General features: G+C 49.9%; 1 protein-coding gene across 24 annotated transcripts in view; it reads left to right on the top strand.

The window, feature by feature from the left end:
* Positions 1 to 27,566, top strand: part of GYG2 (glycogenin 2) — a 36,165-nt gene that overhangs the window by 4,036 nt on the left and 4,563 nt on the right. For 9 of the 24 annotated variants that reach the window (XM_021079763.2, XM_085009066.1, XM_021079762.2 and 6 more), the window contains exons 3-9: positions 2,350 to 2,491; positions 10,751 to 10,925; positions 13,052 to 13,214; positions 14,840 to 14,966; positions 16,331 to 16,553; positions 19,770 to 19,976; positions 26,848 to 26,952. In XM_021079763.2, coding sequence (XP_020935422.2) covers positions 2,350 to 2,491; positions 10,751 to 10,925; positions 13,052 to 13,214; positions 14,840 to 14,966; positions 16,331 to 16,553; positions 19,770 to 19,976; positions 26,848 to 26,952 — 1,142 coding nt within the window. Of the gene's footprint in view, positions 1 to 2,349; positions 2,492 to 10,750; positions 10,926 to 13,051; positions 13,215 to 14,839; positions 14,967 to 16,330; positions 16,554 to 16,725; positions 16,937 to 19,769; positions 20,620 to 23,302; positions 24,679 to 26,558; positions 26,702 to 26,847; positions 26,953 to 27,566 lie in introns of those variants that run through there. The other 15 variants (XR_014836198.1, XR_014836201.1, XR_014836199.1 and 12 more) reach the window with 6 other exon arrangements.

Below are 27,566 nucleotides of genomic sequence, written 5' to 3' on the forward strand. Positions count from 1 at the left end.
TAGATGGGGAGAGAGGTAGATGGTAGACTAGCTGTCATGGATGGGTGGTTGGATGGACGGGTAGGTAGAAGACCCACCCCTGATAGATACGCCGGCAGAGAGATGGCAGGGCGATGGAGGAGTCCGTAGGTATCTTTGGGTCTGCAGGCGTGAGCTGTGACACCTGCTGCCTGTAAAACTCAGCTCCCAGTGGAAATGCCAGGAATTCTCCCTCCTCCTTCATCCAAGAAGCCGCTCAGGCCTGCGTAGACAGAAGCGGGTTGTCCCAGACGCCCTCGGGCCTTGACCCCAGGGGCCTGTCAGGAGCAACAGCGGCAGCTGCAGGAAAGCAGCCCCCCACTCCCACCCTGCGGCCCCCTCAGGTTGCGTTTGGCGTGATGTCTGGGAGCCTGGCTCTGGGGACACAGGGGGGCTGGGAGGGGAGGCCGCGCTGGTCTTTGCCACTGAGTTCTGTGTGTTCTGGGGACATGCTGTGAATTCTGATTTCTGTAGACGGCACACGGGCAGTTGCCCAAGGCTCGGGTTTCTGGGTCGTGTTGTTTCTATGCTGGCAACCAGCTCTCGGGGCCCCAGAATCCTCTTGTTTAAAAGTCCCTGCAAGGTCAGTGGCACGAGTTGCCTGGACTCAGAAGGCCGTCAGTCAGTCAGCGGGAGCTCCCGCCCTGTCCCGAAGACATCGGGAAAGAGGACCTTAGGGTGAAGGCACCCGCAGCTTTCCCTTCCCCGTCTCCTCAGCCTCCCCGAGGTGACGTCTTTCCGACACCCGGGTGGTGTGGAATCTGATTGATGGGTTGGCGTGGCTGTTGCTGCTCAGAGTCCAGTTTTTGCCAGCGGTGCTGGCGTCCTCCAGCTGAACTCATGATGCAGCCTTTGCATCCTTCTTTCACGTCCGTTCCCCCGAGACTCGGATGCTTTGCGTGAGTTTCTGAGACTTGCATGGGAAGTAAGATCAGGGGTTTGAGCTCGGCCCCTCTCCCGGGGTGTCGTGGCACCAGGAGGTTGATCTATTGAAGTAGAGGTGCTTTACAATGTGGTGTTAGTTTCAGGCGAACGGCAAAGGGACTCAGGCAGAGACCCATATTGATGCTTTTTCAGATTCTTTTCTTGTACTCGTTACGCAATATCGAGCAGCGGTCTCTGCTATACAGGAGGTTTTTGTTGTCTTTCTGTTTCATGCATCTGATAATTGCAAACTCCTAATTTATTTCTTGTCCCATTCCCCTTGGGTAAGTGTAGGTTTGTTTTCTGTGTCTGTGAGTCTATTTCTGCTTCTTCTTTTTTTTTTTTTTTTGTCTTTTTAGGGCCATACCCACAGCATATGGAGGTTCCCAGGCTAGGGGTCCAATTGGAGCTACAGCTGCCGGCCTACACCACAGCCACAGCAATGTGGGATCCAAGCTGCGCCTGCAATCTACACCACAGCTCATGACACCACTGGATCTTAACCCACTGAGTGGGGCCAGGGATCAAACTGGCATCCTCATGGATACTAGTTTGGGTTCGTTACCACTGAGTCACAATGGCAACTCTTTTTTTTTTTTTTTTTCTATTGCTATTTTGTAAATGAGGTTTTTTGCATCATATTTTAGAATCCACATATATAAATGATATCGTATAATGTTTGTCTGATTTGCTTCAGTTATATGGTAATCTCTAGGTCCATCCATGTCACTGCAAATGGCATGGTTTCATTTTTCATGACTGAGTCGTATTCCATTGTGTCTAGGTACTGCATCATCTTTATCCATTCCTCTGTCGGTAGACATTTAGGTTGTTTCCATGTCTTGGCTTTTGTGAATAGGTTGCAATGAATATAGGGGTGCATGGATCTTTTTTCTTTTCTTTTTTTTTTTTTGGGCCCTGCCCACGGCATGTGCAAGTTCCCAGGCCAGGGATTGAATCTAAGCCATAGCTGCAAGGGCCTACACCACCGCTGTGGCAATGCTGGATCCTTCACCACCTGTGCTGGGGATCGAACCTGTGCTGTTGCAGAGACAAATGGCTCCTTAACCCACCGCACCCCAGAGGGACCTCCTGTGCTTGGAAATTTTAATCATACTCTGCTTGGCCTCGTCTTGTGTTGGGGATGTCCTCTTACTTTCGTGTGTGTGCGTGTGTGCACGCACACACACGTGTGTTTTGGTTTTTTGGTTTTGTCGAAGACACATTTGGGGGTTTTCCTTTGACGTGAAGGGGTGCACGTGAAACGTTCCCGATGCGTGTTGTAGACACCGAATGGTTCCTCGGTATGAGCCGTGAAGCTGGAGAGGGTCAGAGGTCACCATGCAGCCTGTGCTCCCCTGAGAGCCGCCAGGAACCTAACCCTGATGTTTCTGTCGCTGCCCACAGTGTCTGACCAGGCGTTCGTCACGCTGGCTACCAATGACATCTACTGCCAGGGGGCCCTGGTGCTGGGGCAGAGTCTAAGGAACCACAGGGCGACCCGGAGGCTGGTGGTGCTGGTCACTCCTCAGGTGTCCAGCCTGCTCAGGTAAGCTGCAGACACCCGCTGAGTCTTCCTCCCCTAGAAGCAGGTTTTCATGGGTCTGGACCAGCGGCCGTCCTGGCGGGCTTCGGACACTTCCCAAATCCTTCTTAGAGTCAGGGAGGAGTTCCCGTGGTGGCTCAGTGGGTGAAGAACCCCATGCAGTGTCCGTGAGGATGCAGGTGCGATCCCTGGCCTTGCTCAGTGGGTTAAGGATCCGGCTTTGCCACAAGCTGCTGTGTAGGTCACAGATGGCAGCTCGGATCCAGTGTGGCTGTGGTATGGACTGCAGCTCTGATCCGAGCCCTAGCCTGGGAACTTCCATATGCCGTGGGTTTAGCTGTAAAAAAGGAAAAAGAGTCAAACTGGGGAATCTGCCAGGTGTATGGTTGATCGCAGAATCCTCACAGACAACACTGTGTGTGGCTCCTGTTCCTTGTCTCAACTATGGAAATTCAGAAGCCGGTTATTTTTTGTGTGTGGTGTGGGGGGGGGGACTTTGAAAAGCAGTACTCCTGGAACTCCCTGTGTAGTGCAGGGGGTTCATGATCCAGCTTGTCTCTCTGGAGGTGCTGGTTTGATTCCCAGCCTGGCACGGCGGGTGAAGAGGATCCGGTGTTGCTGCAGCTGTGGCGTAGGGCACAGCTGTGGCTCGGATGCCACTCCTGCCTGGGACCTTCCGGGTGCCCTGGGTGCAGCCAAAAAAGAAAAAGAAAGAAAAGAAAAACAACTGTCCTGAGCTAGGTTAGCGATTTGTTGGACCTTTTTATTGACGCATAGGTGCCTTTCAGGGTCGTGTTCACTGCAGGTGTACAGCAAAGTGGTTCACTTATACGTAGCCATCTACTTGTTCTTTTTCAGATTCTTTTCCAGGCCAGCTGATTACAGTATATTGAATACAGTTCTCTGTGCTGTCTAGTAGGTCCTTGTTGTTTGCCTCTTTTATATGCAATAGTGTATGTTTGAATGCCAGCCTCCTAAATTATCCCCCCCTTCCCCTTTGGCAACTACAGCAAGTTAAAAATTGAAGCCCCCCCCCCCGTCTCTTTGTCCTTGCACGTGTAGAATAGAATAGGCTTCCGTTTCCTGTTGCATTTTCTGTTTCCTTTTGTTGTATTTCTCCCTGTGAAGGGACGTACGGGTATGTGCGGTGGCCGAGCCGTGCTGTTGCCTCCCGGTCTAGGAGTATGTGCGGCAAAGGGAGCTCCCAGGCCAGAGATCAGAGCTGAGCTGCAGTCACAATCTAAGCTGCAGCTGCAGCAATGCCAGCTCCCTAACCCACTGTGCTGGGCTGCAGATGGAACCCATGTCCCAGCGCTCCCAATATACTGCCGATCCCCTCGCCCCACAGTGGGAACTCCTCTTTTTTTTCTTTCTTTAAAGTGTTATTGAAGGAGAGATGCATGGACGCCTGTGCGTGTCCTGAATGTGCCAAGAGATACAAAGTGAGGCAGGGACAGCTGTGCTTGTCTTGATGGTGTAAAAAGAACAGCTGGTGGAGGGCACTCAGCAGGGAGAGGGACTGGAAGGGCAGTGAGGACAAGGGGCCGGCTGGATGTGTGATGGGAGGCAGAGAAAGATGCAGAATGGAAGGGACCTGCTGACCACGTGGCCTGGGTCCTCAGAGCTGGCATGTCCTGGGCAGCCTGATGGCAGGCAGCTGGGTGGAGCCACCAAGAGCTTCCTGCATGGACTCACTCAGGGGAAAGCTCAGCATCCTCCTGGGTGTGTGGGGTGTTCCTGCTGGAGCTGCTGGCCTCCCCCTTTCCCAAGATCCCCAGGCACGGGTGGCCAAGCTGGAGCCTTTGCCTCTCAGCATCCCACATACTACCAAGAGGAGAGCCTATGAGTTCTTGTAAGGTGTATGCGCCCTGCAGAGGGTCTGAGAAAGGACAGGGGAGACCCTGGGATGGCGGGGGACAGAGGGGTTGGCAGGGCCCAGGCTGAGTGGGACACCCAGGGGCATTGCGTCACCCACCACTGCAGCAGTCACAGTATCTCTCCAAGGGCAGCCTTGGCCAGCGGGGACCGGGAAGGGTCCTGCCAGGAGGGGTCCATGCCTTGTTTCCTGGGTAAGCTGAGTGCCACAGAGGGTGGGAGGGAGGGGATTTAGGGTCTGGGAGGCACGTGGACATGGCTTAAAATCACCAGGCAGGGTTCACCTTGGGAGGTCACAGGTGACTGTAGACTCAGGTAAGAGAGATGGTGTTGCCGTGATGCTGTGCATGCCTGGCGTCAGGTCACCAGGGAGACCATGTCTTCCTGCTGATGCTCCCTGGTGACCGATGGCCTTGGGAGTTAGCTGTCCCTGTGGAGAGTGAGGATCTTAGTGGAGGAAGAGAGAAGACAGTGTTACTTCTTCTTCTTTTTTTTTTTTTCATCAAGCGAATTCTCAGGAGTTCCCATTGTGGCTCAGCAGAAATTAATCCAACTAGTATCCAAGAGGATGCAAGTTCAATTCCTGGCCTCGCCCAGTAGGTTAAGGGTCTGGCGTTGCCGTGAGCTGTGGTGTAGGTCGCATAGGTGACTCGGATCTGGCTTTGCTGTGGCTGTGGTGTAGGGTGGCAGCTGCAGCTCCTATTTGACTCCTAGCCTGGGAACTTCCATATGCGGCACCTGTTTCCCTAAAAAAGCAAAAGAAAAAAAAGAGAGCGAGCGAGAGAATTTTGGAGAGGGATGCTTTAAAATGGAGAGGTACCTGATCTATAGTTCAAAGCACATGAAATTATCTCAACAAACAATGGTGTATTTGGATTAAATTTACCAAGTTGAAGAAACACCACAGACAATGGGTAACACCCAGCTTGAGAAAACCAAATAAAAAAAACATATACATACACACATATATTCATATATATATATATATATTTATATATGAATTTTTAAAGTTGTAGTGGTAACAATTTGGATACGCATCCAAGATGAACAGAAGCAAGCTTGTCTGCAAGAGGAAAAAAATCTAGATTACCTCCCTACAATATTTAAGGTCAGAAAAATAAGACATAAAATCATGGAGCCATAGTTTAGCATCTCAGGAGTTTTATACCCAGCTAAGTGTGTCAATGGAAAAAGAGTCTCAAGCATGCAAGTATGTAGGATATTTGCTGCTGAAAAAAAGTGGTCGGATACTGACCAAACACTATATGAAAATACAGAATTTAATAGGAAAGCCCTTTTTAACAGGACAAGGAGCAAGTAAAAACCTAATATGAACAGTAAATAAGGGCTGTAAATGTATGCACAAAACTATGTACACTTAAAAGACTATGTATTACTCACAAGTATTTATTTCATAAAGGATAGACAGAGAAGTATCAGATAAGGCCTAGAGGAGAGGAAAAAATGGATCATGACACTGTTTTCTGAGTATTCAGGTAAATGATGCTGGATGATGAGAAGGTGTGGCATTCATATTCTCCTTGCACTGGTCATGAGCCTTTATGCGCCAGCAATCATTAGATAAAACATATAAACAAAACCTAGTAGGTACACCTGGAAATGCAAAGAATGATATTGAGACACTCCCGTTTCGTCCTCCTGGACTTTAACTGACGGATAAAGCAAACACACAAGCAAACTGGCCTATGAATAATCTATAAGATCGCTCTTAAAATGCCATGCATTATGCACGCAGCGTCTTTTCTCTCATCAACCATGGACACTTAAAAAAATTGATTTTGCATCAAGGGTACAAGGAGGCTTTTAATATGTTACTTGGAGCAAGAATTGAATGTTGTATTCTTTTTTTTTTTTTTTTTTTTTTTTGCTTTTTGGAGCCATACTCACGGCATCTGGACGTTTCCAGGTGAGGGGTTGAATCGGAGCTACAGCTGCCAGCCTGCACCATGGCCACAGCAAGGCCAGATGGGAGCCTCATCTGCAACCTAGACCACAGCTCATGGCAGTGCTGGACCCTTAACCCACTGAATACGGCCCAGGATCCAACCCATGTCGTCATGATGGATACAAGCCGGCTTCGTTTCTGCTGCGCCATGACGGGAACTCCTAAATGTTATATTCTTCAAATGTATATAAAATAAATCTAGATGTTAATAGTGAAACTAAAACAAAAGAAAAAACAAAATCTGTGTTCCTTGGGACATTTTAAAGGAGAGATTCTTTCCTAAAGAACTTGAAGAGTGAACCAATGAAAGGTGGAATCAAGTATTTTTAAAACGATTGTACCCGAAACTAAAAATCAAGTATTTTTAAAACGATTGTACCCGAAACTAACACAACACTGTAAATCAACTATAGTGCAGCTAAAAAAAATGATAATTGCACTGTGGATGCTTCATATACAAACCAAAGAGGACAGCTAGACTAGCTGAAATCAGTAAAGAAATCATCCAGTTCAAAAAATTTTAAATTAAAACAAAAGATATACTTAGGACAAACAGGAGGAAGCGATTCATAAAGGAACATACAAAAATGAATAATTAGAAACAAGAAAAACAGCCAGTTGTTGGATCATTTAAAAATAAACTTTCAGGAGTTCCCGACGTGGCTCAGTGGAAGTGAAGCTGACGGGCATCCATGAGGACAAAGATTCAATCCCTGGCCCTGCTCAGTGGGTCAAGGATCTGGCATGGCCGTGAGCTGTGCTGTAGGTCGCAGATGTGGCTCGGAGCCCGCGTTGCTGTGGCTGTGGTGTCGGCTGGCAGCTGCAGCTCCAATTCAACCACAAGCCTGGGAACCACCATTTGCTGCAGGTGCAGCAAAAGACAATAATAAATTCAAGAAAACATAAAAATTAAAAGGCAGTCATTTGGATATAATTTAGATTTTAAAAGCAGCTACCGTATGGAACACTTTGTTGATAATATCGAAGGCAGTGATGAAATACTTGATCCTTTCAGCATAATTCAGATGATCCACACCCAGAGCAGAGGAAGCAAAAGACAGGTAACAGTGGGCGAAATTGAGCGTGTCATCCAAGGCTTATCTTGTGGAAAGGCCCCGGGGCTGGGCTGTTAAGGGAGGTTCTGTAAAATCCGGCACAGTGAATTAATTTGCACACAAAAAGAAAGATCTCAGAGAGGGATCATTTACAAAGAAGAAAGTACAGCCCTGGGAGCTGTGTCTCGTCACTTATGATGGAGCTTGATCATGTGAGAAAAAAGAATGTATACACGTCTGTGGGGCTGGGTCACCTTGCTGTGCAGCAGTAAATGGACAGGACACTGTAAACTAGCTATCATGGAAAAAATAAAAAGTATTATAAAAAAAAAGGTGTAAGCATTCACAGTAAAAAAAAAAAGTATGATACCTGTAGAAAAGGAAAAATCAATCTATAAAGGACTCGGTTCAGATATATCAACGATTCTATTAAATATGAATGGATTAAAAATCTTTTTTAAGAGGGAGAGATGTTCACCTTGGGAAAATAAACATAAAATCCAGCCATACACTCTACCTGTGCAGGAGACAGCTTGCAAAAACTTGAAAATCAAGTGGTGTGTGTCATACTGTATATTCTGTTGTCCAGTCCAGTCCTGGACCCCTCCTTCTATTAGTGGTCATGGTTCTTCTAATCTCTTCCCATCTATAAGGGTTTTTCCTTTATTATTTTATTGTATTTTGTTTTATTTTATTTTATTTATCTTTTTAGGGCTGCACTAACGGCATATGGAGGTTCCCAGGCTACGGGTTGAATCACAGCTATAGCCACCAGCCTACACCACAGCCACAGAAACACAGGATCTGAACTGCATCTGTGACCTACACCACAGCTCAGAGCACCACCAGATCCTTAACCCACTGAGCGAGACCAGTGATCGAACCCGCGTCCCCAAGATTCGTTTCTGCTGTGCCACGACGGGAACTCCAGTTCTTCCTTTGTTTACTTGTGATGATCCTGACTCTTTTAATTGAAGTATGGTTGCGGTACAACAGTCTATAAGTTTCAGGTGTACGACATACTGAGTTTTTTTTAAGTTTAAAGTTTTAAAGATTATATATTTATAGTAATGATGAACTATTGGCTAGATCCCCTGGGCTGTACTGTATGTCCTCGGATTTATTTTATTTTATTTTATTTATAGGTAGGAGTTGGTACCTCTCGTGCCCCTCCCCCATCACGCCCCTCCCCCTCCCCACAGGTCACCACTCGTTTATCCTTTGGATCTGTGAGTCTGCTTTTTTGTCATTGTTGTTGTTGTTATATTCACTTGTTTGTTGTAATCTTCAGAGTCCACATATAAGCGATACTGTACAGTATTTCTTTCTCTTTCCGGCTGATTTCACTTAGTGTGATAATCTGCAGGTCCATCCCCATCGTTGAAAATGGCAACATTTCATTTATTTTTTTTCGGCAAGGTTTGTCCGGATATATGCCCAGGAGCCGGATGGCTGGGTCACACGGTGGTTCCATGTTTAGTTTTCTGAGGCGCCTCCATCCTGGTCTCCATCGTGGTTGTACCAGTTGACATGCCCCCCAGCAGCGTAGGAGGGTTCCCTTTTCTCCACACCCCCTCCAGCATGGGTGATTTGTGGGCTTAGGAATGCTGGCCATTCTGACGGGTGTTGGGTGGTATCTCGGGGTGGTTTTGATTTGCATGTCTCAGTGCTGTTGAGCAGGTTGTCATGTGCTCGGTGGCCATCTCCGGCTCTTCTTTGGAGACGTGCCTATTCAGGTCTTTGCCCGTTTTACCATTGGGTTGGGGTTTTTTTTGCTGTTGAGTTGTATAAGTTTTGTTTTTTTTTCAAATGGCTAAGTTGTAGGGCCTTGGCATATTTGAAGAGCACTGGTCAGCAGTTTCATAGAGTGCCTTTCAACTCGGGTTTCTCCAGTATGTTTTCGTGCTTGGATTACGTGCCTGCATCTTTGAAGAACAGTCCTCAGAAGTCAGGTACCATCTTCAGTAGATCCTATTACGGCGTCTGCGGTGTTAACTCCGTTTTGCTGTCAGAAACATTCATCTTGGTCCCCCAGGGGGTGTCGCCACTGTAAAATTATTATTTTTCTGTCTTTGTTGTTGATAAGTATCTCGGGGAGGAATGTTCAGACTTTGAAAACAAGCTCTTGCTCCTCAGAACCTTTACCCACTGATTTTGGGTCGGTCGGTGGATCTTGCCTGCAACAGCGAGAACCTGTGATATTCATCAAATGTGGTTTTTCTCTTTCCTTCATTCCTTCTGTATGTATTACCTGGATTCTCTCATAGCCAAGAGTTGCCTCTTCCCCTCATTCATGGCTGTGTCATGTGGGCGTTCCTGGGCCAGGGATGGAAGCTGTGCCACCGCAGCGATGCAAGCCACTGCAGTGACAACACCGGATCCTTAACCCATGGAGCCACCAGGGAACTCCTGAATATTCATTGTATACGTTGGGTGTGTTATTTGTTTTTTTGCCCAAACGGCTTCTGCTTTGGCTGCTGGGAGCTCCTCCTGATTGGCTTCCTGTATTGTTTTGAGATGCCCCCATCCTTTTTCTAGCACGCTCTTAATATTTTTGTCATCACAAGATATTCCAGGCTAAGATGAAGTAGAATTTAATTACACTATTTTTTGAATGGAACAGAGGCAAATTTCATGTGGCTGAAATGTACCCTCTTTCAAAATTTGAATCTCACACTTGTACGCAATGAGCAATGTAGGTTTGAATACATAAAGTAAAAACTTTTTTAAACATGATTTTTTTCCACTTTTGTTGGTTTAGCGTTCTGTCAATTTTCTGCTGTACAGCAGATTGACTCAGTCTCTCTCTCTCTCTCTCTCTCTCACACACACACACACACACACACATTCTTTTTCTCCCATTATCCTCCATCAGGCTCCATCACAAGTGACTAGATAGAGGTCCCAGTGCTACACAGCACTGCTTATCTACTCCAAAGGCAAGAGTTTGCATCTCTGAACCCCAGACTCCCCATCCATCCCAGTCCCTCCACTTCCCCCTGGGCGACTGCAAGTCTGTTCTCCAAGTTCACGGATGGCATTTGTCACGGCTGTCAAATTGGTTTCTCCCGTCTGGGCATCTCCTCCCCGCGGACCCCACCCTTTGCAAAGAGAAAAGACCTCCCTAAGGGGTGGCCCGAACCTGCCGATGTTCAGATTGTTTAATATGTTTTGCTCTTCACGCTTGCCCAAGTTTTCCGCATGAACACAACGCACCTGTGGGGCACAAACGCCGGACGGTGAGGGCGGCAGTGACGGCGATGGGGCTTTGGGGCCGTGTTTCCCGCGCGTGCGCAGCGAGGGAGCGCGCGCGTCCCGTGTTAAAGGGTCTCCCGTTTTCCTGGGGTGCGGCGTGTCTTCTCACAGGGTGATCCTCTCGAGGGTGTTCGATGAGGTCCTCGAGGTGAAGCAGCTGGACAGCGCCGACGACGTGCACCTGGCGTTTCTGAAGCGACCCGAGCTGGGAGTCACCCTGACCAAGCTGCACTGCTGGACCCTCACGCACTACAGCAAGTGCGTCTTCCTGGATGCGGATACCCTGGTGAGTAGGGGGCGGGGGCGGCGGCCTTGAGGACCAGACGCTGCGCTTGATGAGGGGCGCCTCCCAAAGACCACGCCTCCCCCCCACCCCCTCAGGCCGGCTGCTCGCTGGTGCCGGTGGGTCCCCCGCAGGTACAGTCCACCTGTACCACCAGCATCACGAGATCCGCATCAGGGAGAACATACCTGCGAGCGTTGGGCCACACCCTCCAGGACCCTGGGCTGCTTGAGTTCCTTCCCTAGAATGGGCTTTGGTCCCACCTTGTTTCATCTGCACAAAATAATCCACTTAGAAAAATAGTCTGCCTGCATCGTGTCGTGGATTATGCAGAGCTGATGGGGCTGGTATACCTGGCTTCGTAAGGCCTCCCCCCATGGTCATGTTAGGGAGTGACTCTCACTACAGGAGCCCAGGATGGGCAGTTTCAAAATCAGCCAACTGGATGGGAGGTCCCACTGTGGCTCCATGGAAATGAAGCCGACTAATATCCGTGAGGATGTGAGTTCGATCCCTGTCCTCGCTCAGTGGGCTGAGGATCCAGCGTTGCCATGAGTTGCAGTGTCAGTTGCAGATGAGGGTCAGATCTGGCATTGCTCTGGCCGCCAGCTGCAGCTCTGAGTCGACCCCTCACCTGGGAACGTCCATATGCCGCAGGTGCAGCCCTTAAAAGAAAGAAAAAGATAGAAACAAAACTCTCTGTTGATGTGTTTCCTGAAACCTGTGGGTCACCTTTGCCAGAGGAAAGAACGTTTAATTAGGAGCGTTCCTTGGACGATCTTGAGAACCTTGAGATAATGTCATTTCCGAGATGGTGCTACTTCAATCCCTTGAAATAAACCAGGGGCCTGTCTTAACACGCACATGCTTTCTTTGCTGAATATAAGCCTGAGAGAAGCGTGGCTGTCATGCAAAACATTTGGACACAAGTTGCCCATCTCTCAACACTCTGTTTCCCAGCCTGTTGCTTTTCTCCCTCACGTACCAGAGTTTAAGACACCTGCTGTGATTTACCGAGCCCGAGCTCGTCCTGCTGCCCACAGGACGGGCCAGTCCCGTGCCAGACAGGTGTTGGCGCGCAGAGGTGTGAATTGATTCAGAAAGACTAAAGCGCTGGTGGACTGGGTGTCCCGAAGAATCCCTGCGTTGAGTTAGAATTCAGGCTTCTTTTCTACGAAAAGGGGAGAGGGGGAAGTCCGGGTTCTGGTCAGAATTGCTTCCTTCCTGCACGTCTTTCACGCGTGGACCTGATGAGCATGTTGCCTCTGAGCCAGACAGAGGCATTTTTGCTTAACGCGCATGGTGTGGGAGGCAGTGTTCCCGGAGATGGGCCGCTATGTATACGTGATGCTAGAGGCCACGTGCCTTTCGTGATGAATGTGTAGCCAAAGCAATAGACTGCAAACATTCAAGTAAAAGAAACACATCAGCTCTGGCGTCACATTGGTTTTTCCCTGATTTATTGACGCTTGTGAGCAACCCCCCTTTAGTGATGAGCGTCTCCAGGTCGGGATGTTTCCTGAGAGCGAAACAAAGGAATGTTTGCCTCAAGCTCATTACGCAGGAGCCGGGCTCCCAGAGACCCGCCGTGACACCTGCCGCTTGCGGCCACATCCCTTTGGCCGTTAACTTGGAGCAAAGCAATAGAAAATAAACATTAAAGTAAAAGAAGCAGATGCAGTACAGAGTCAGATTGGTTCTGCCCTATTATTTATTTATGTATTGCTTGCTAGGGCTGCACCTGCCGCACATGGAGGTTCCTAGGCTAGAGGTTGAATCGGAGCTGCACCTGCCGGGCAACCCCACAGCCACAGCAACGCGGGATCCGAGCCACGTCTGTGACCTGCACCACAGCTCACGGCAGCGCCGGGGGATCCTTAATGCACTGAGCGAGGCCAGGGATCGACCCCACATCCTCATGGGTACTAGTCGGGTTCCTTACCCCCTGAGCCACCACAGAAACTCCCCTGTTACTCAGTGGGCCACAATGTGTACTTTAAGCTCCAGGCAGCATCCTTTTAGTCACTAACGTGGCGCAAAAGCAGTCGGATGCAAAGGCTAGAGAAGAAGAGACGGATGCCGTGCTGAGATTGGTTCCTCCCTGTGACACGCGGGCTCTCTTTCCCCAGGTCCTGGCCAATATTGATGAGCTGTTCGATCGGACAGAGTTCTCTGCAGCCCCCGATCCTGGGTGGCCGGATTGCTTCAACAGCGGGGTGTTCGTCTTCCAGCCCTCGCTGGAGACGCATGGGCTTCTGCTGCGGCACGCCGCCGACCACGGCAGCTTCGACGGTAGGCGACGGGGCCCCAGGTGACTGTGGGAGACGAGGGGGTCTGCCTGCATCGCGTGGGCTCACCGGCACATCCCCGCCGACACTCTGCTGCTGTGACTGGCAGCTTGACGCCAGTGAGAGAGGGGGCTCGAGGAACACGGCCAGGCAGGGTAACAGGAGGAAGTGAAGACGTTAGTAAGTGAATACACAGCAGAGAGAACCGCTGAAAATATCCTCAGTGAGTGTACAGAGGGCTCCTCCGTCCTGATCGCATGGCATGGGCAGACAGTCTTTCTCCAAAGGGCCGGATAGTGGTTGCAGCATCGTGGGCTGTACCACCTCTGTGGCAGGTACGTGTCCCTGCTGTTGTAGCGAGAAATCAGCCAGGGACAAGACGTCACTGAGCCTGGCCGTGTTCCAGCAAAACCTTCTGTACAAACACAGATGCGCGCTTTCATTGGCCAATCCCGGTATAGAATAAAGGGGAGACTTAACTGCGAACCAACCAGAAACCAGGTATTTGCCGGATCAGGCATCATGGATGGAGAAGATGCTATAGTTTTTATAATGTGCAAGAAAATACTAGACTATGGAAGAATTAGGATGTAAATTGGTGCAGCGCTGTGGAAACCGTATGGAGGTTCCTCAAAGGACTGAAAATAGAAACTACCATCTAACCCAGTAATTCCACTCCTGGGTGTATCTCCAAAAACACAACTCAAAAACACTAATTTGTAAAGATCCACACACCCCAGTATTCACAGCAGCACTATTCACAATAGCGAAGACATGAAACAACCTAAATGTCCATTGACAGAAGAATGGCTAAAGAAGATGTGGTCCATATGGAATGGAATATTACTCAGCCACGAAAAAGAATGAACCAATTCCATCTGCAGCAACATGGATGGACCTGAAGGGCATTATACATAGTGAAACACATCAGACAGAGAAAGTCAAATACCGTATGTTATCACTTATGAGTGGAATCTAAAAAATACAACAAACTAGTGAATATCACGAAAAAGAAGCAGACTTGCAATACGGCAGACAGAGTGGTGGTGACTTGTGGGGAGGGGATTAAGAGGTATAAGTAAAATAAGCTACAAGGAGATATCGTTGCACAGCCTAGGGAATATAGCCGATATTTTATAACAACTGTAAATGGAGTATAACCTTTGAAAATTGTGAACACCTCTTTTGTACACCTGTAACTTAACGTAACAGTGAAGCAACTGTACAAACAAACAAACAAAAAAAAAAAACAAAAAAAAAACATAGGCAGAAAAAGAAAGAAAACTTGGTTCTAGGTAAGGATGAGGAAGTTGACAAAAGTTGGCAGAAAGGATAGGGAAAGCAGTTGTCAGTACCTGGTAGAATTCGTTGGGCAGAAGGGAGAATTTGGGAGACCCTTCACGAGGTTATTAGCCATCGTTTGTGTCATCAGGGGAATTCTGGAGAGAGCACTTTTTAAATGAATGCTGTGGGTCCTCCGTCCCTTTTGAGATAACCATGGTGGTCAGGGAGCTGGGAGAAGGCATGCAATTTGTGTTTTCCCGCTACGCCCATCAGACACGTCTTGTGTCCTCTTGACGCTCTGCACCATTCGTGATTCACTTCTTTGGCTGTTTGTTGACTGCGTAGGGGCAGACCAAGGCTTGTTGAACAGTTTCTTCAGTAGCTGGTCCACGGCCGACATCCACAAGCACCTGCCGTTCATCTATAACCTGAGTAGCAACACGGCGTACACGTACGGCCCCGCTTTCAGACAGTAAGTTTTACGTGGAGCCCCATCTGTCTGCCTGCCGCTGCCGGTCACGGGTTCTCTCTCTCAGAATCCGTGCCATCTTTTGGCATCTTGGAGGGAAAAATCCCCAGGTCGTCCCTGCACCTGCTTATTTATCCGTTTATGTGAGAGGTAGTCAAGGCAGCAAGGCTTAAGGAGAGTGGTTCCCAAAGTGTTGCCCAGGGAACCCCCAGGGGTTCCCCGCCACTCTTTCCAGGATTTGTGAAGTCAGTGACTTAAAAAAAAAATTAATTCTGTGGGAGTTCCCGTGGCGGCTTAGTGGTAACAAACCCAACTAATATTACTGAGGAGGCGGGTTTGATCCTTGGCCTCACTCATCGAGTTAAGGATCTGGCGTTCTGTGCCTGGGGTGTAGGTCGCAGACGTGGCTTGGATCCTGTGTTGCTGTGGCCATGGTGTAGACCAGCCCTGTAGCTCCGATTCAAGCCCTAGCCTGGGAACTTCCATATGCTGAAGGTTCGGCCCTAAATGCCAAAAGTAATAATAATTCTGAGATGTTATTTTTCCCTTTTTCACTCCCATTTCCTCATAAATAAATTTGCGGAAATACCACGATGTGATAAAGCATTGGGCTGAATGCAGGTGCAGATAAGAGAAACCAGCTGTCCCCTATTGAAACAGTCAAGATGTCACTCTTATAACAAATTTTATTTTATTTTATTTATTTATTTTTGCTTTTTTAGGGCTGTGCGCCTGGCATATGGAGGTTCCCAGGCTAGGGGTTGAATTGGAGCTACAGCTGCTGGCCTGCACCACAGCCACTGTCAAGCAATGCAAGATCCCAGCTGCATCGGTGACCTACACCACGGCTCAGAGCAGCACCAGATCCTTAACCCACTAAGCGAAGCCAGGGATTGAACCTGCAACCTCATGGATGCTCGTCAGGTTCTTAACCCTCCGAGCCACAAGGGGACCACCTGCCCATCTTTACAAAACCCTGGATGTATTCTTCCTATTTTGGGAAATGTTCCCGGGGAGTTATATTTATGTTTCTTATTCTATGGAAGGTGAAAGACTGGGGACATTGATTGATTAACAGATTAGTATAATTTTCTTCCATTTTCTTTTCTTTTCTTTCTTTCTTTCTTTTTTTTTTTTTTTTTTGGCTTTTTAGGACCCCACGTGCAGCATATGGAAGTTCCCAGGCAAGGGCCTGTGCCACAGCCACAGCCACGCCAGGATCCTTAACCCACTGAGCGAGGCGGGGGCTCGAACCCGCGTCCTCGTGATACTTGTCGGGTTGGTAACCCGCTGCGCCACGCCGGGACCTCCCGATGACAGTTATTTCCCAGGACAGGAGGGACCTATGCTCTATGTTTCCTTGTCAGATTCGGCTCCAGGGCAAAGGTTGTCCACTTCCTGGGGTCCAGGAAGCCCTGGCACTACACCTACAATCCCGAGACGGGCTCCGTGTGCACGGACGGCGCCGGGGCGCTCAGCCAGCACCAGGCGTCCTTCCTTAACCTCTGGTGGAAGACCTTCCACCGCGGCGTCCTGCCTCTTTATGAAACTGTCCTGGAGGAGGGCGAGCAGACCCCCCCAGGACACACGGTAAGTACGCGTGTCCCTCGCGGTCCAAGAAGGAAGCCCCCAGGGGGATACATGGTCCCTGAGCAGGTGGGATGGGTTTTTCTTCCTGTCCTTCAGGGGTCGGCAGCATGCACGCAGAAGGATGCTGCAAGAGGCAGGCACCTGTTTTGTTCTTTTCCTTTTTTGGGTGCAGCATCATGAATGGTTCATGAGCGGACCGGCCGCTGTGGTTTCCAGGACGGGTGCTTCCACGGGTGTTTCAATGAGCCCCTGCATCAGGGCAGCAACCACTCGCAGATGAAGTGGCTCAAGATGAATGGATGAGAAATGCGGTTGGAGGCGACATTTGCCACTTTCCTGTCCTCCCCTGAAGGACCAGTCGGGGGAGGCAGTGTCTGAAGAGGGTATTTTGTAACGTGTTGATTGGCACCCATTTGATTTTTTTTTTTAATTTATTTTTTGGGGTTCCCGTCGTGGCGCAGCAGAAACGAATCCGACTAGGAACCATGAGGTTGTGGGTTTGATCCCTGGCCTCACTCTATGGGTTAAGGATCCGGCGTTGCTGTGAGCCATGGTTTAGGTCACAGACGTGGCTCAGATCTGGTGTGGCTGTGGCTGTGGCGCAGGCCGGCAGCTGTAGCTCCGATTAGACCCCTAGCCTGGGGACCTCCATATGCCATAAGTGTGGCCCTAAAAAGACAAAAGATGAAAAATATATATATTTTTTATGGACGTGTGGTTGATGTACAGTATCATGTGAGTTTCAGGTGTGCAGCAGAACGATTCAATTATGCACATAGATTTATATATTCTTGTTCAGGTTCCTTCCCTGATAGGTTATGGCAAAATACTGGGTATGGTTCTCTGTGCTGTACGGTAGGTAGGTCCTTGTTGATTCTCTGTTTTATGTCTGGTCGTGTATGTATATTAATCCCAAACTCTTAATTTATTCCTCCCCTCTCCTCCTGATTTTTCTGGAGTTTGGGGTTAGCAGATGCCAACTCTGACGTTTAGAATGGATAAACAGTAGGCGTTCCCATTCTGGTTCAGCGGTAACGAACCTGGCTGGTATCCATGAGGGTGCAGGTTCAATCCCTGGCTTCACTCAGTGGGTTAAGGATCAGGCATTGCCATGAGCTGTGGTGTAGGTCCCAGACACGGCTTGGATCTGGCGTTGCTGTGGCTGCAGTGTGGGCCAGTGGCTAGAGCTTTGATTTGACTTAGAGCCTGGGAAGTTCCACATGCTGTGGGAGCGACCCTAAAAAGACCAAAAAAAGGAGTTCCCGTCGTGGCGCATTGGTTAACGAATCCGACTAGGAACCATGAGGTTGTGCGTTCAATCCCTGCCCTTGCTCAGTGGGTGAAGGATCCGGCATTGCCGTGAGCTGTGGTGTAGGTTGCAGACGCGTCTCGGATCCTGCGTTGCTGTGACTCTGGTGTAGGCTGGCAGCAATAGCTCCGATTCGACCCCTAGCCTGGGAACCTCCATATGCTGTGGGAGCGGCCCAAGAAATGGCAAAAAGACAAAAAAAAAAAAAAAAAAAAAAAAGATTAAAAAAAAAAAGGAATGGATAAACAGTAAAATCCTATTGTATAGCACAGGGAACTCTATCCAATCTCCTGCGATAAACCACAATGGAAAAGAATATGAAAAAGAATATATATTAAATATAAATAAAATATAAATAGATATGTTACATATAAATATTGCATGTAATATATCACATATCAAAGAATATATATATAAAGCTATCATTTCGCTGTATAGCAGAAATTAGAACAACATTATAAATCAACTGTACTTCAATTAAAAAAAACGAAAAGCCCTCCCTGCTCTCCAGAGTAGCGTTTATGCAGTGGATTTAACGAGGAGGCATGAGCCTGGCAAAACACCTTTTTTTTTTTTTTTTGTCTTTTTGCCATTTCTTGGGCCGCTCCTGCGGCATATGGAGGTTCCCGGGCTAGGGGTTGAATCGGAGCTGTAGCTGCCAGCCTACGCCAGAGCCACAGCAACGCAGGATCCGAGCCGCGTCTGCGACCTACAACACAGCTCACGGCAATGCCGGAACCTTGACCCACTGAGCAAGGGCAGGGATCGAACCCACAACCTCATGGTTCCTAGTCGGATTCGTTAACCACTGCGCCACGACGGGAACTCCAAAACACCTTTTAAAATAAGGTCCGAGGAAACTTTCTTTCTTTGTTGATTTTTACTAGCACCCTTTACTGGTGCAGTGGAGTCCAGGGTCGGTCAAGGCACAGGGGACCTTGGAAACGATGGATAGTTTGGTGTTTTCTCTGGTTTGGGTTTGGGTGGAGCTGGGCTTTCCAAGTAGACGCCACCGTTTCCTGCTTCTGTGCACGAGCCAATAAGCATTTATGCCGATCTCGTCCCCGATGAGAAGTTGCGGTGCTTTTCTGCCCAGCAGGCTGCTGCATCCGCGATTCTATGCAAAGAAAGTAAGACTCAGTGGTTCTGAGGCTTTTTTTTTGAGATAAAATGAGGTCGGGCATTCCTCTAGCGGCTCAGCAGGTTAAGAACCTCACATAGTGTCTGTGAGGATGCGGGTTCCATCCCTGGCCTCGCTCCGTGGGTTAAGGATCCAGTGTTGCTGTGGCTGTGCTGTAGACCTCAGCCGCAGCTCCGATTCGACCCCCTGATGCTGTGTGGTCCCCACTTAAAGCGTTCATGCCTTTTCCCACCTGTCACCCTCTGAGTGTTGGATCCGAATGGACGCTGTCTTGTCACCAGGAGCCCTGTGGACCTGGGGGCCTCTCTGTCAGCCAGAGGGCATGGGAGACCTCGCCTCCGCCCAGAACACATACGGCTCACCTGCAGGTTCTCGGGGCACAGCATCACAGGAGCACATGGCATCCATTGGCCGTGCTTCTGGGTTTTTTTTCTTTTTGGGGCGTATGGAAGTTCCCAGGCTCGGGGTCTAATAAGAGCTGCAGCTGCAGGTCTGTACCACAGCCCCGGCAACACCGGATCCGAGCTGCATCTGCAACCCACACTGCAGCTTATGGCAACGCCGCATCCTTAACCCACGGAGCGAGGCCAGGGATGGACCTCGCATCCTCATGGACTCTGTGTTGGGTTCGTAACCCGCTGAGCCACCACAGGACCTCCCCACGCTTCTGTTTACTGAAATCGGATGGGTCCTGGGGCCCCAAGGGCAGTGGTGAGTTGCAAAGATTGCGAGAAACGTTGCTAAGCGTGCCCCCCCTGTTTTGCAGGCTCACCTCAGGGGCGCTGGGTCACCCAGTGCATGTTCAGGGCCCACTGCTGAGGGACCGGGTGTAAGTTCCGTGCCCAGCACCGGGGAGCCGGGTGCAAATTCTGCAGAAGGGCCCAGCCAGCCCAGGCCTGCCCGGGACCCGCCGGAGAGGACCGTGGTGGCGTCAGAGACCCCTCCTTCGCCTGAAGCACCTTCTGCGGAAGATGTAAGTGGGTGTGGTTTGCATGGCCCGGTGGAGCGGGAGACACGGGTTAGTCCCTGGATGTCCCTGGGCCCCTGGGGATTTAGAGAATTGCAGAATTGCCTGGCGCGGTACAGCCATCCACAGACACATCCTCACCTCTGCAAGCTAGACATGCTACCTTAGGTGGAAGTGGGGTCTTTGCAGGGATGATTGAGCTAAGATCCTCGATGTGGGCAGGTGGCCCTGGATTTTCCCAGTGGCCCCAAGGTCATCACCCGTGTTTGTGTAAGAGGGGGACGGAGGGGGAATCTGATGAGATGGGATGGCGCAGAGGTGGGAGGGGCAGAGATGGGAGGCTGGTGAGCTGCTGGCTTTGAAGATGAAGATGCCATGTGCCGAGGGAGCTGGGTACCACTTCTCGCTGGAGGTGGCAAAGAAACAGGTCCGTGCTGGAAGCTTCTGTGGGAAGTCAGCTCCGCCCACACCCACCCAGTGGGGCCCTCTGCCTTCCAGAACAGCTGACATCATCAGCCGGCACCGTTTTAAGCCACCAAGTTCATGGTCCCCTCTGTCACACAGCAGCCATGGAAAACTCATACCTGGAGAACAGAGGTTCAGTCTCTTCCAGAGTGTTGGGGAGTCCCCAGTTTTTCAAGTTCAAAAGGCAAAGCTTGGAGCTCCCGCTGTGGCTCAGAGGAAACAAACCTGACTAGTATCCATGAGGATGCAGGTTTGATCCCTGGCCTCACTCCGTGGGTTACGGCTCTGGTGTGGCCATGAGCTTTGGTGTCGGTCACAGATGTGGCTCAGATCTCACGTAGCTGTGGCTGTGCTTTGCAGCCTCCAGCCTGGGAACTTTCATATGCCAGGGGTGCAGCCCTAAAAAGTCAGGGGCAGGGGGGGCAAAGCTTTCTGGGCGCAGGAGAAGAGGTGGCAGGAATGTGTTTTACAGTGAGACCCCCTTGAACACGACTGTTTCAGGCGTTGTCATTGTACATTCTCACGTTCAAAAGCTGTTTTTCCCAATTCCTATGGGTCTCCCAAGAATTAACACGAATTTGTGGCTGGGGACGGACCTGGGGGCTGGAGGGAAGAGAAACTGTCCTTTTCCGTGTTTTGGGAATAACTCTGGAGCTGTTTCTCCAGGATGATAAGCCACGCCTGTTTCAAGTTTAGCAAATCTATCCATGGCAGGCAGGCTGCATCTTGCTTGAATGTGGGATCCATGAGGTCCAGGCAACTCCCTGCATTAATCATTTTTGAGGTGCCGTTTCCAAGCACCATCCAGACAAACGGAAAAATAAAAAAACCCCACCCACCCACGTTTGGACTGCCGGGGGTGGTAGAAGGCGAGCTTTGCCCAGCTTTTTTATTCCTCCTCCTGTTCCCTGAGGGCCTCTCTGCCGGCTCTGGGCCCCAGGAAGTGCCTTTTGAGAGTTAAGTTTCCAGGAATGTAAAGAATCTGTCAGTTAAGCTCTTAAATGACCCCTCGTCCCTGTGGTGCCTGGAGGAGCCCTGAGCCTGCAAGGATCTTTTTTCTTTTCTTTTTTTTTTTTTTTTTTTTAAATAGAGTTGATGTACACTGTTGCGTTAGTTTCAGGAGTGTAGCAGAGCGATGCAGTTATTATGTTTTTTTTTAAGATTATAGTCCATAAATAGGTTATTGCCAGATACTGAATATCATCTCCTGTGCTCGTCAGTAAATCCTTGCTGCCGGGATTTTTTAAAAGTCAGCGTTCACACGAAATGTTTAACCCACACGTAAGACTCCGTGAAGGACCTCCGTGAAAACCCTTTCCAGCTCCGATGCTTATTTTGATGGGTCCAGTGGACCAGCCTAAAGGATGCAGAGATAGCGGGTCAAACAGTATTTCTCCGTGTGCCAGGAAGGGTGTTCCTGGCAGAGATTAGCATTTTGAAAAACCCCCATCAGCAGAGGCAAAGAATTACATAGGAGGGATTAACAAGGCCCTGTGGTAGAGCACAGATGAAATAAACCGTCATGGAAAAGAGTATGAAAAAGAGGAGTTCCCCTGTGGCACAGTGGGTTAAGTACCTGGCATCACGGAAACAGCCTGGGTCGCTGCTGTGGTGCGGGTTCGATCCCTGGCCGGGGCACTTCCACATGTGGCAGGTGTGGCCAAAACAAACAAAAGAAGAACATGAGAAAGGATATACACACGTATATAAGTTTGACGGAGTCACTTTGCAGGAACACAACATTGTAAATTAACTCTACGTCAATATAGTTTTTTAAAAGAGAAGAAACATCTCATCGATTGAATATTTGGTGATGAAATGCGTCTGTAAAAATGATGACGTCAGAGTGTCCGTCGTGGCGCAGTGGTTCACGACTCCGACTAGGAACCATGAGGGTGCGGGTTCGATCCCTGGCCTCGCTCAGTGGGTGAGGTTGCGGGTTTGATCCCTGGCCTTGCTCAGTGGGTGAGGTTGCGGGTTTGATCCCTGGCCTTGCTCAGTGGGTTGAGGATCCGGTGTTGCCGTGAGCTATGCTGTAGGTCGCAGACGTGGCTTGGATCCCGCGATGCTGTGGCTGTGGTGTAGGCTGGCGGCTACAGCTCCGATTGAACCCCTAGCCTGGGAACCTCCACATGCTGCAAGAACGGCCCTAGAAATGGGGAAAAAAAAAAAAAAAAGACGCCGTCACTGCCCTTTTAAGAGGCAGGGATCTTTGTAGTGTCATTGTTTTATGCGCCCAGGTATGAATTCACGAGTTAGGCAGCATCACCACCATACATTGAATGATATGCTCCCGATTCTTTCCTGGGGAATTGGGAACCCAGTGCCCAAAAAAACATATTTTCATAACTCCCTGTAGCTGTGCAGGAGCTGAGTCTGGACCTGGGAGGCAGTGTGGATACGAAGTCTCCATTTTCAGAAGTGAAGCTGAATAATATCTCATTTATTTCCCATATAAGTGCATGTGTAAGAGAGATATTTTTTGCTAGTTCTTTATTTTTGGCCACACCCACAGCACGGGGCAGTTCCCAGGCCGGGGATTGAACCCTCAATACAGCAGCGGCCCAAGTCACAGCAGGGACCACGCCAGATCCTTCACCCGCCAAGCCACGCAGGAACGTCTCTGTTCTTCGTTTTTTCTTTTTAGGGCCGCACCTGCGGCCTATGGCAGGGCCCGAGCTAAGGGGCTGCAGCTGCCGGTCTACACCACAGCCACAGTGATGCAGGATCCAAGCCGTGTCTGCAACCTACATCACAGCTCACGGCAACCCCGGATCCTTCACCCCCCCCACCCCCCGAGCGAGGCCAGGGATCGAACCCGGATGCTCATGGCCACAATGTCAGGTTCTTAAGCTGCTGAGCCACAGCGGGAGCTCCTCTTCCTCTTTGGTTCGTGAAGACCTGTGCGCGTTTGTATTCTCTGCTTTCACCCCGACAGTGGTACGTTCCCAGGATGCCGGTCCATGGGGCAGTGGCGTGTGTGTTCATTGCTAGTTCTAAATTTCCCTTCTTGGGGGTGGTGGCCGGGAGCCACGTCTCGCCTGATCTTTTGGGGGGGACCCAGATGTGTCAGCACTGACTGTTTGCCAGGCGCCTGGCTTTCTCTGTCCCTGAAATCAGGTGTCTGTGCCATGGGTTATTAAAGAAATGGAGTCTCAGAGTGGGGAAGGGATTTATCTGGCTATTTGTACATTTTTTTTCTTAAGCGGGCGTCTGCATTCAAATCTAGAACATTCTGCCCCCCCAGCCCAGACTGGAGAAGGAAATTATGTATTTGGATCGTGTGCATGTTGGTGTGATAGTGCATTTACCTCGTTCACACTGTTTTTGCCTCCTAAACGTTGTGGTAGTGTTTTGTAGAGCAAAGGGGCTGAAGGTGCCTTCATGATGGGAGGTTTCTTGGGCTCGCAGAGGGCTGGGTGATCAGAGCAGAGCACGCTCAAATCCCCTGTCTCTCCTGTGTGACGTTGGCATCCTTAACCCGTGTCTCTGTCTGCAAATGAAACTCTTCCCCAGGCAGAGCAGGAAGCACACCCTCACAAGGCTGCTGTGCAAAGGAAAAGGCATGACGTGGACGTTGAGGAGTGCACGTTAGGAACCGGGTTGGAACACGGAATGAAATGGAGCTGCTGTTATCCTGGTCTTTCGTCTCTTGGATAACACGATCATTTTGCTTTCTCTCCGCATTCTTAGAGCTTTATGCTTGGATTTCACACCCATAATCAAGACTGGGGAGAACGAGCCGTATTGGGGGAGGGGGGGTTGAAATGTATTTTTCAAAAGTACAGTGGATTCGCCACGTTATGTCCACGTCTCCTGTACAGCAAAGTGACCCCGTCAGCCGTATACACACATGTGCCCTTGTGTGGTTTATCTTCCGTCCTGGTCTCTCCCAAGAGGTCCCAGTTGCTGATCCATTCTGTGTGTCCGGGTTGGCATCTACGGACCCCAAACTCCCCGTCCAGCCCTCCCCCTCGGCAGCCCCATGTCTGGGCTCTGTGTCGGTGAGTCTGTTTCTGTTCTGTAGACAGGTGCATTTGTGTCACAGTTTAGATGCCACCTGGAAGTGATCTCCGAGGGTCTGTGTCTTTCTCTGTCGGACTGATTTCACTTAGTATGAGAATCTCTAGGTGCGTCCCTGTGGCGGCACACGGCAGGATGTTGTTTATAGTAAAGAGCCCTTCTTTTACGTTGCACTTTCGAGCTGATTCAATAGAAAAATCAACATTAAAAAAAAAAAAAGCAACTTCATGAACATACTATCTTATACAGTAAAATTTAACTGAATTTCACCAAAAATGGCTTTTTTTGGGGGGGGTGTTAAGTTTTGTGCAGTTTTTACAGCAAAGTTACTTCCGTTTCTTATCACCCTCCTTTACCTCTGCCTCAGGACATTTGCACATGCTGTCCTGTTTTGCTCAGCGTGTTCTCTTTCTCACCCCATCTCCCGCTCATCTTCAAGACTTCATTCATGGGACGAGTTCCTGTTGTAGCTCGGCAGGGTAAGAACCTGACTGGTATCCATGAGGATGCAGGTTCGATCCCTGGTCTTGCTCCATGGGTTAAAAATCTGGCGTCCCCACAAACTGTGGTGTAGGTTGCAGGTACGACTCAGATCCTGTATTGCGGTAGCTGTGACATAGGCTGGCAGCAGTAGCTCTGATTCGACCCCTAGCCCAGGAACTTCCATATGCCACAGGTGCAGCCCTAAAAGGACAGGGGAGGAAAAAAGGTTCATTTCCCAAGTTACTCATTCAGGAGTGCTCCCCTCTCTCAACACGATCGATCCGAGTTGTTACACCTGCCCTTGACCCTCTCTTGTCTTCCTTGGCAAAGGCTCTCATGGATGGTGAGCGCATGGCTGTTATTTGCGGAACGTCGATCTCTGTCCTTGGACTGTAGCCGACGAGGGTGGGGCGCCTGCGGATAGCCCACACCCCTGCCCATCTTCCCAGCTTTCCATAAATATCCAGGAATGCGCTCACAGCTGCCTCCGTTAATGCAGGGATTAATAGGACCTTCTCCAAATCGGGAAAGCTGGGGTCAGCAATCCAGAGCTGGGTGTATGCGTTGTCACCCTCACTCAAAACCTCTGTGTGTGTGAGGTGGTTTTGGACGCTGCAAGCCCAGGATAAAGAGTCACTGATGCCTATCTGGCCCCTGCACTGGGGGTCAGCCCAGCCTCCACGATTTGTGCTGAGTGTTTGCAGGGAGGATGGTCAACTGAGTGACCAAGTTCACTGTCAACGCTGGCTGACACCCTTTCAGTTACACCCCTGGAGCCTTTGGACTTGGATGGACTCCAGCCTGGGGGCCCAGGCTGGCCTCCCAGCCCTGAATCCATCAGGGTGGGCTCGCAGCTGTCACTAAGTGCCCCCCGATACACACGTCTGTTTCTTGTCTGTGTCCCGTTTAGCTGAGTTGGCAAATACACACTCGGCTCCACACCATCACACAGGGATCCAGGATCCTGCCATGGCTCTGTTCTTTCACCTTCCAGGGTAGCATTTTTCCGAGGTGGCTCCGTGAGAGAGGATTAGGGTCCCGTGGGGAAGCCATCCATTGCCTGTCATGCATGATGTGGTCACCTATGCCTCTGGGATGGACTTTGCTGGGTCTGGTCCTTGGGAGAGCTGAGAAAGCAGCTGCTGGAATGGCTTTCTGTAGGGTTCCACTTTCTTGCGGATTCTAGCTGGAATTTGGAAGATGTTGGACATGGGGGGCACCTTGCTTTTCACCCAACCTGTGGGAACAGAGGGTAGGAAAAGTGTCCCCATCTCACTGCCCGGTGTGGCGTGACTCACAGCGCATCTCAGTGCTGTGGGTGAGAATTCATCACACTGCCCTGCTCAGGTGCCAGGCCCCTTGGGGCTGAGCCAAGAAGCAGATGTCAGCGTGGGCGAGCAGGGCGCTCCCAGTCCCAGACCTGCTCCTCCTCCAGCTGTACTTGCATCATGGAGGCAGGAAGAAAAACCTGGGGGTATTTTTAATTTTTATTTTTTTATAATGACTTTTATTTTTTTCCGTCATAGCTGGTTTGCAGTGTTCTTTCGATTTTCTACGGTACCGCGTGGTGACCCAGTGACACATACGTGTGTACATTCTTTTTTCTCCCGTGATCAGGCTCCATCAGCAGTGACTAGACCGAGTTCCCAGTGCCACCCAGCAGGATCTCGTTGCCCATCCACTCCAAAGGCAATAGTTTGCCTCTGTGAACCCCACATTCCCCGTCCATCCCCCTCCCCTCCTCTCAGCGGCAACCACAGGTCAGTTCTCCCAGTCCGGGAGTTTCTTTTCTGTGGAAAGGTTCATTCGTGCCCTGTATTAGAGTCCAGATATACGTGCTATCATAGGGTATTTTTAATGATGGACCTGAAGCTCTGTCCTAACTTACATTTGCTCTTTTTTTTAGATGCTAGGTTGGCCTGAAGTGGAAGCTTCTGCTGGAGAGCTGGGTGACCCTGTGTCACCAGCCTCCCCCCAGTTTGCAGACCTCACAGAGACCCCAACCGGCTCGGTATAACTCCTTCCTACCTCTTGGGCACATCCTGGGTGTCTCTGTGCACCTGTGCCCACTGGCCCCTCTTGCCTATTGCTTCTCCGTCCCGTGACCTTTCTGAATGGCTCTTCCCCTTGTGTGGCAGCGAGTGGGTGTCGTTTCCAGGGGGCTATGAGCCCTGGCTGCCTGCTCTGCCTTTTCCCTCCTCCATCACTGGGCTTTGTGTCCGTCAGTCAGTCATTCTCTTATTTCTTGCTTTAGAGAGAATCAGACAGGAAAGAGATGCAGTGTCAATACTGCATGTACGTCTTCCTGAATTTTTAAAAAAATTCACGGCGCAACATTGAACCCATGTTTCTTATCAGTATTTGGGGATTTTGACTGTGCCTTTTTCCTCTAAATTTGCCCTCCTGAATCCGGGCTTCCATGACTGTGCATCCCCCAGAAGGTTGAACCCACTCTTAACTCCCGCTGCAAGACCGTTTGAGTCAAATGCTTCCAGAGATGCTGGCTTTCAGCACGTTGAATCCGTCTCTGAAACGTGAAGCCTTATGCAGCGTGTGGACCCCTCAGCACCTCCTCCCAGGCAGGGAGCAGCGGGCGGCTGGCGGGACGTGCACAGTGGTCTTGGC

The sequence above is a fragment of the Sus scrofa genome, chromosome Y (genome assembly GCF_054392235.1).
Source record: "Sus scrofa isolate SSC_HxYL_T2T_F1_AM1 chromosome Y, Sscrofa_HxYL_maternal_Yorkshire_Landrace_v2.0, whole genome shotgun sequence".
Classification (NCBI taxonomy): domain Eukaryota; kingdom Metazoa; phylum Chordata; class Mammalia; order Artiodactyla; family Suidae; genus Sus; species Sus scrofa.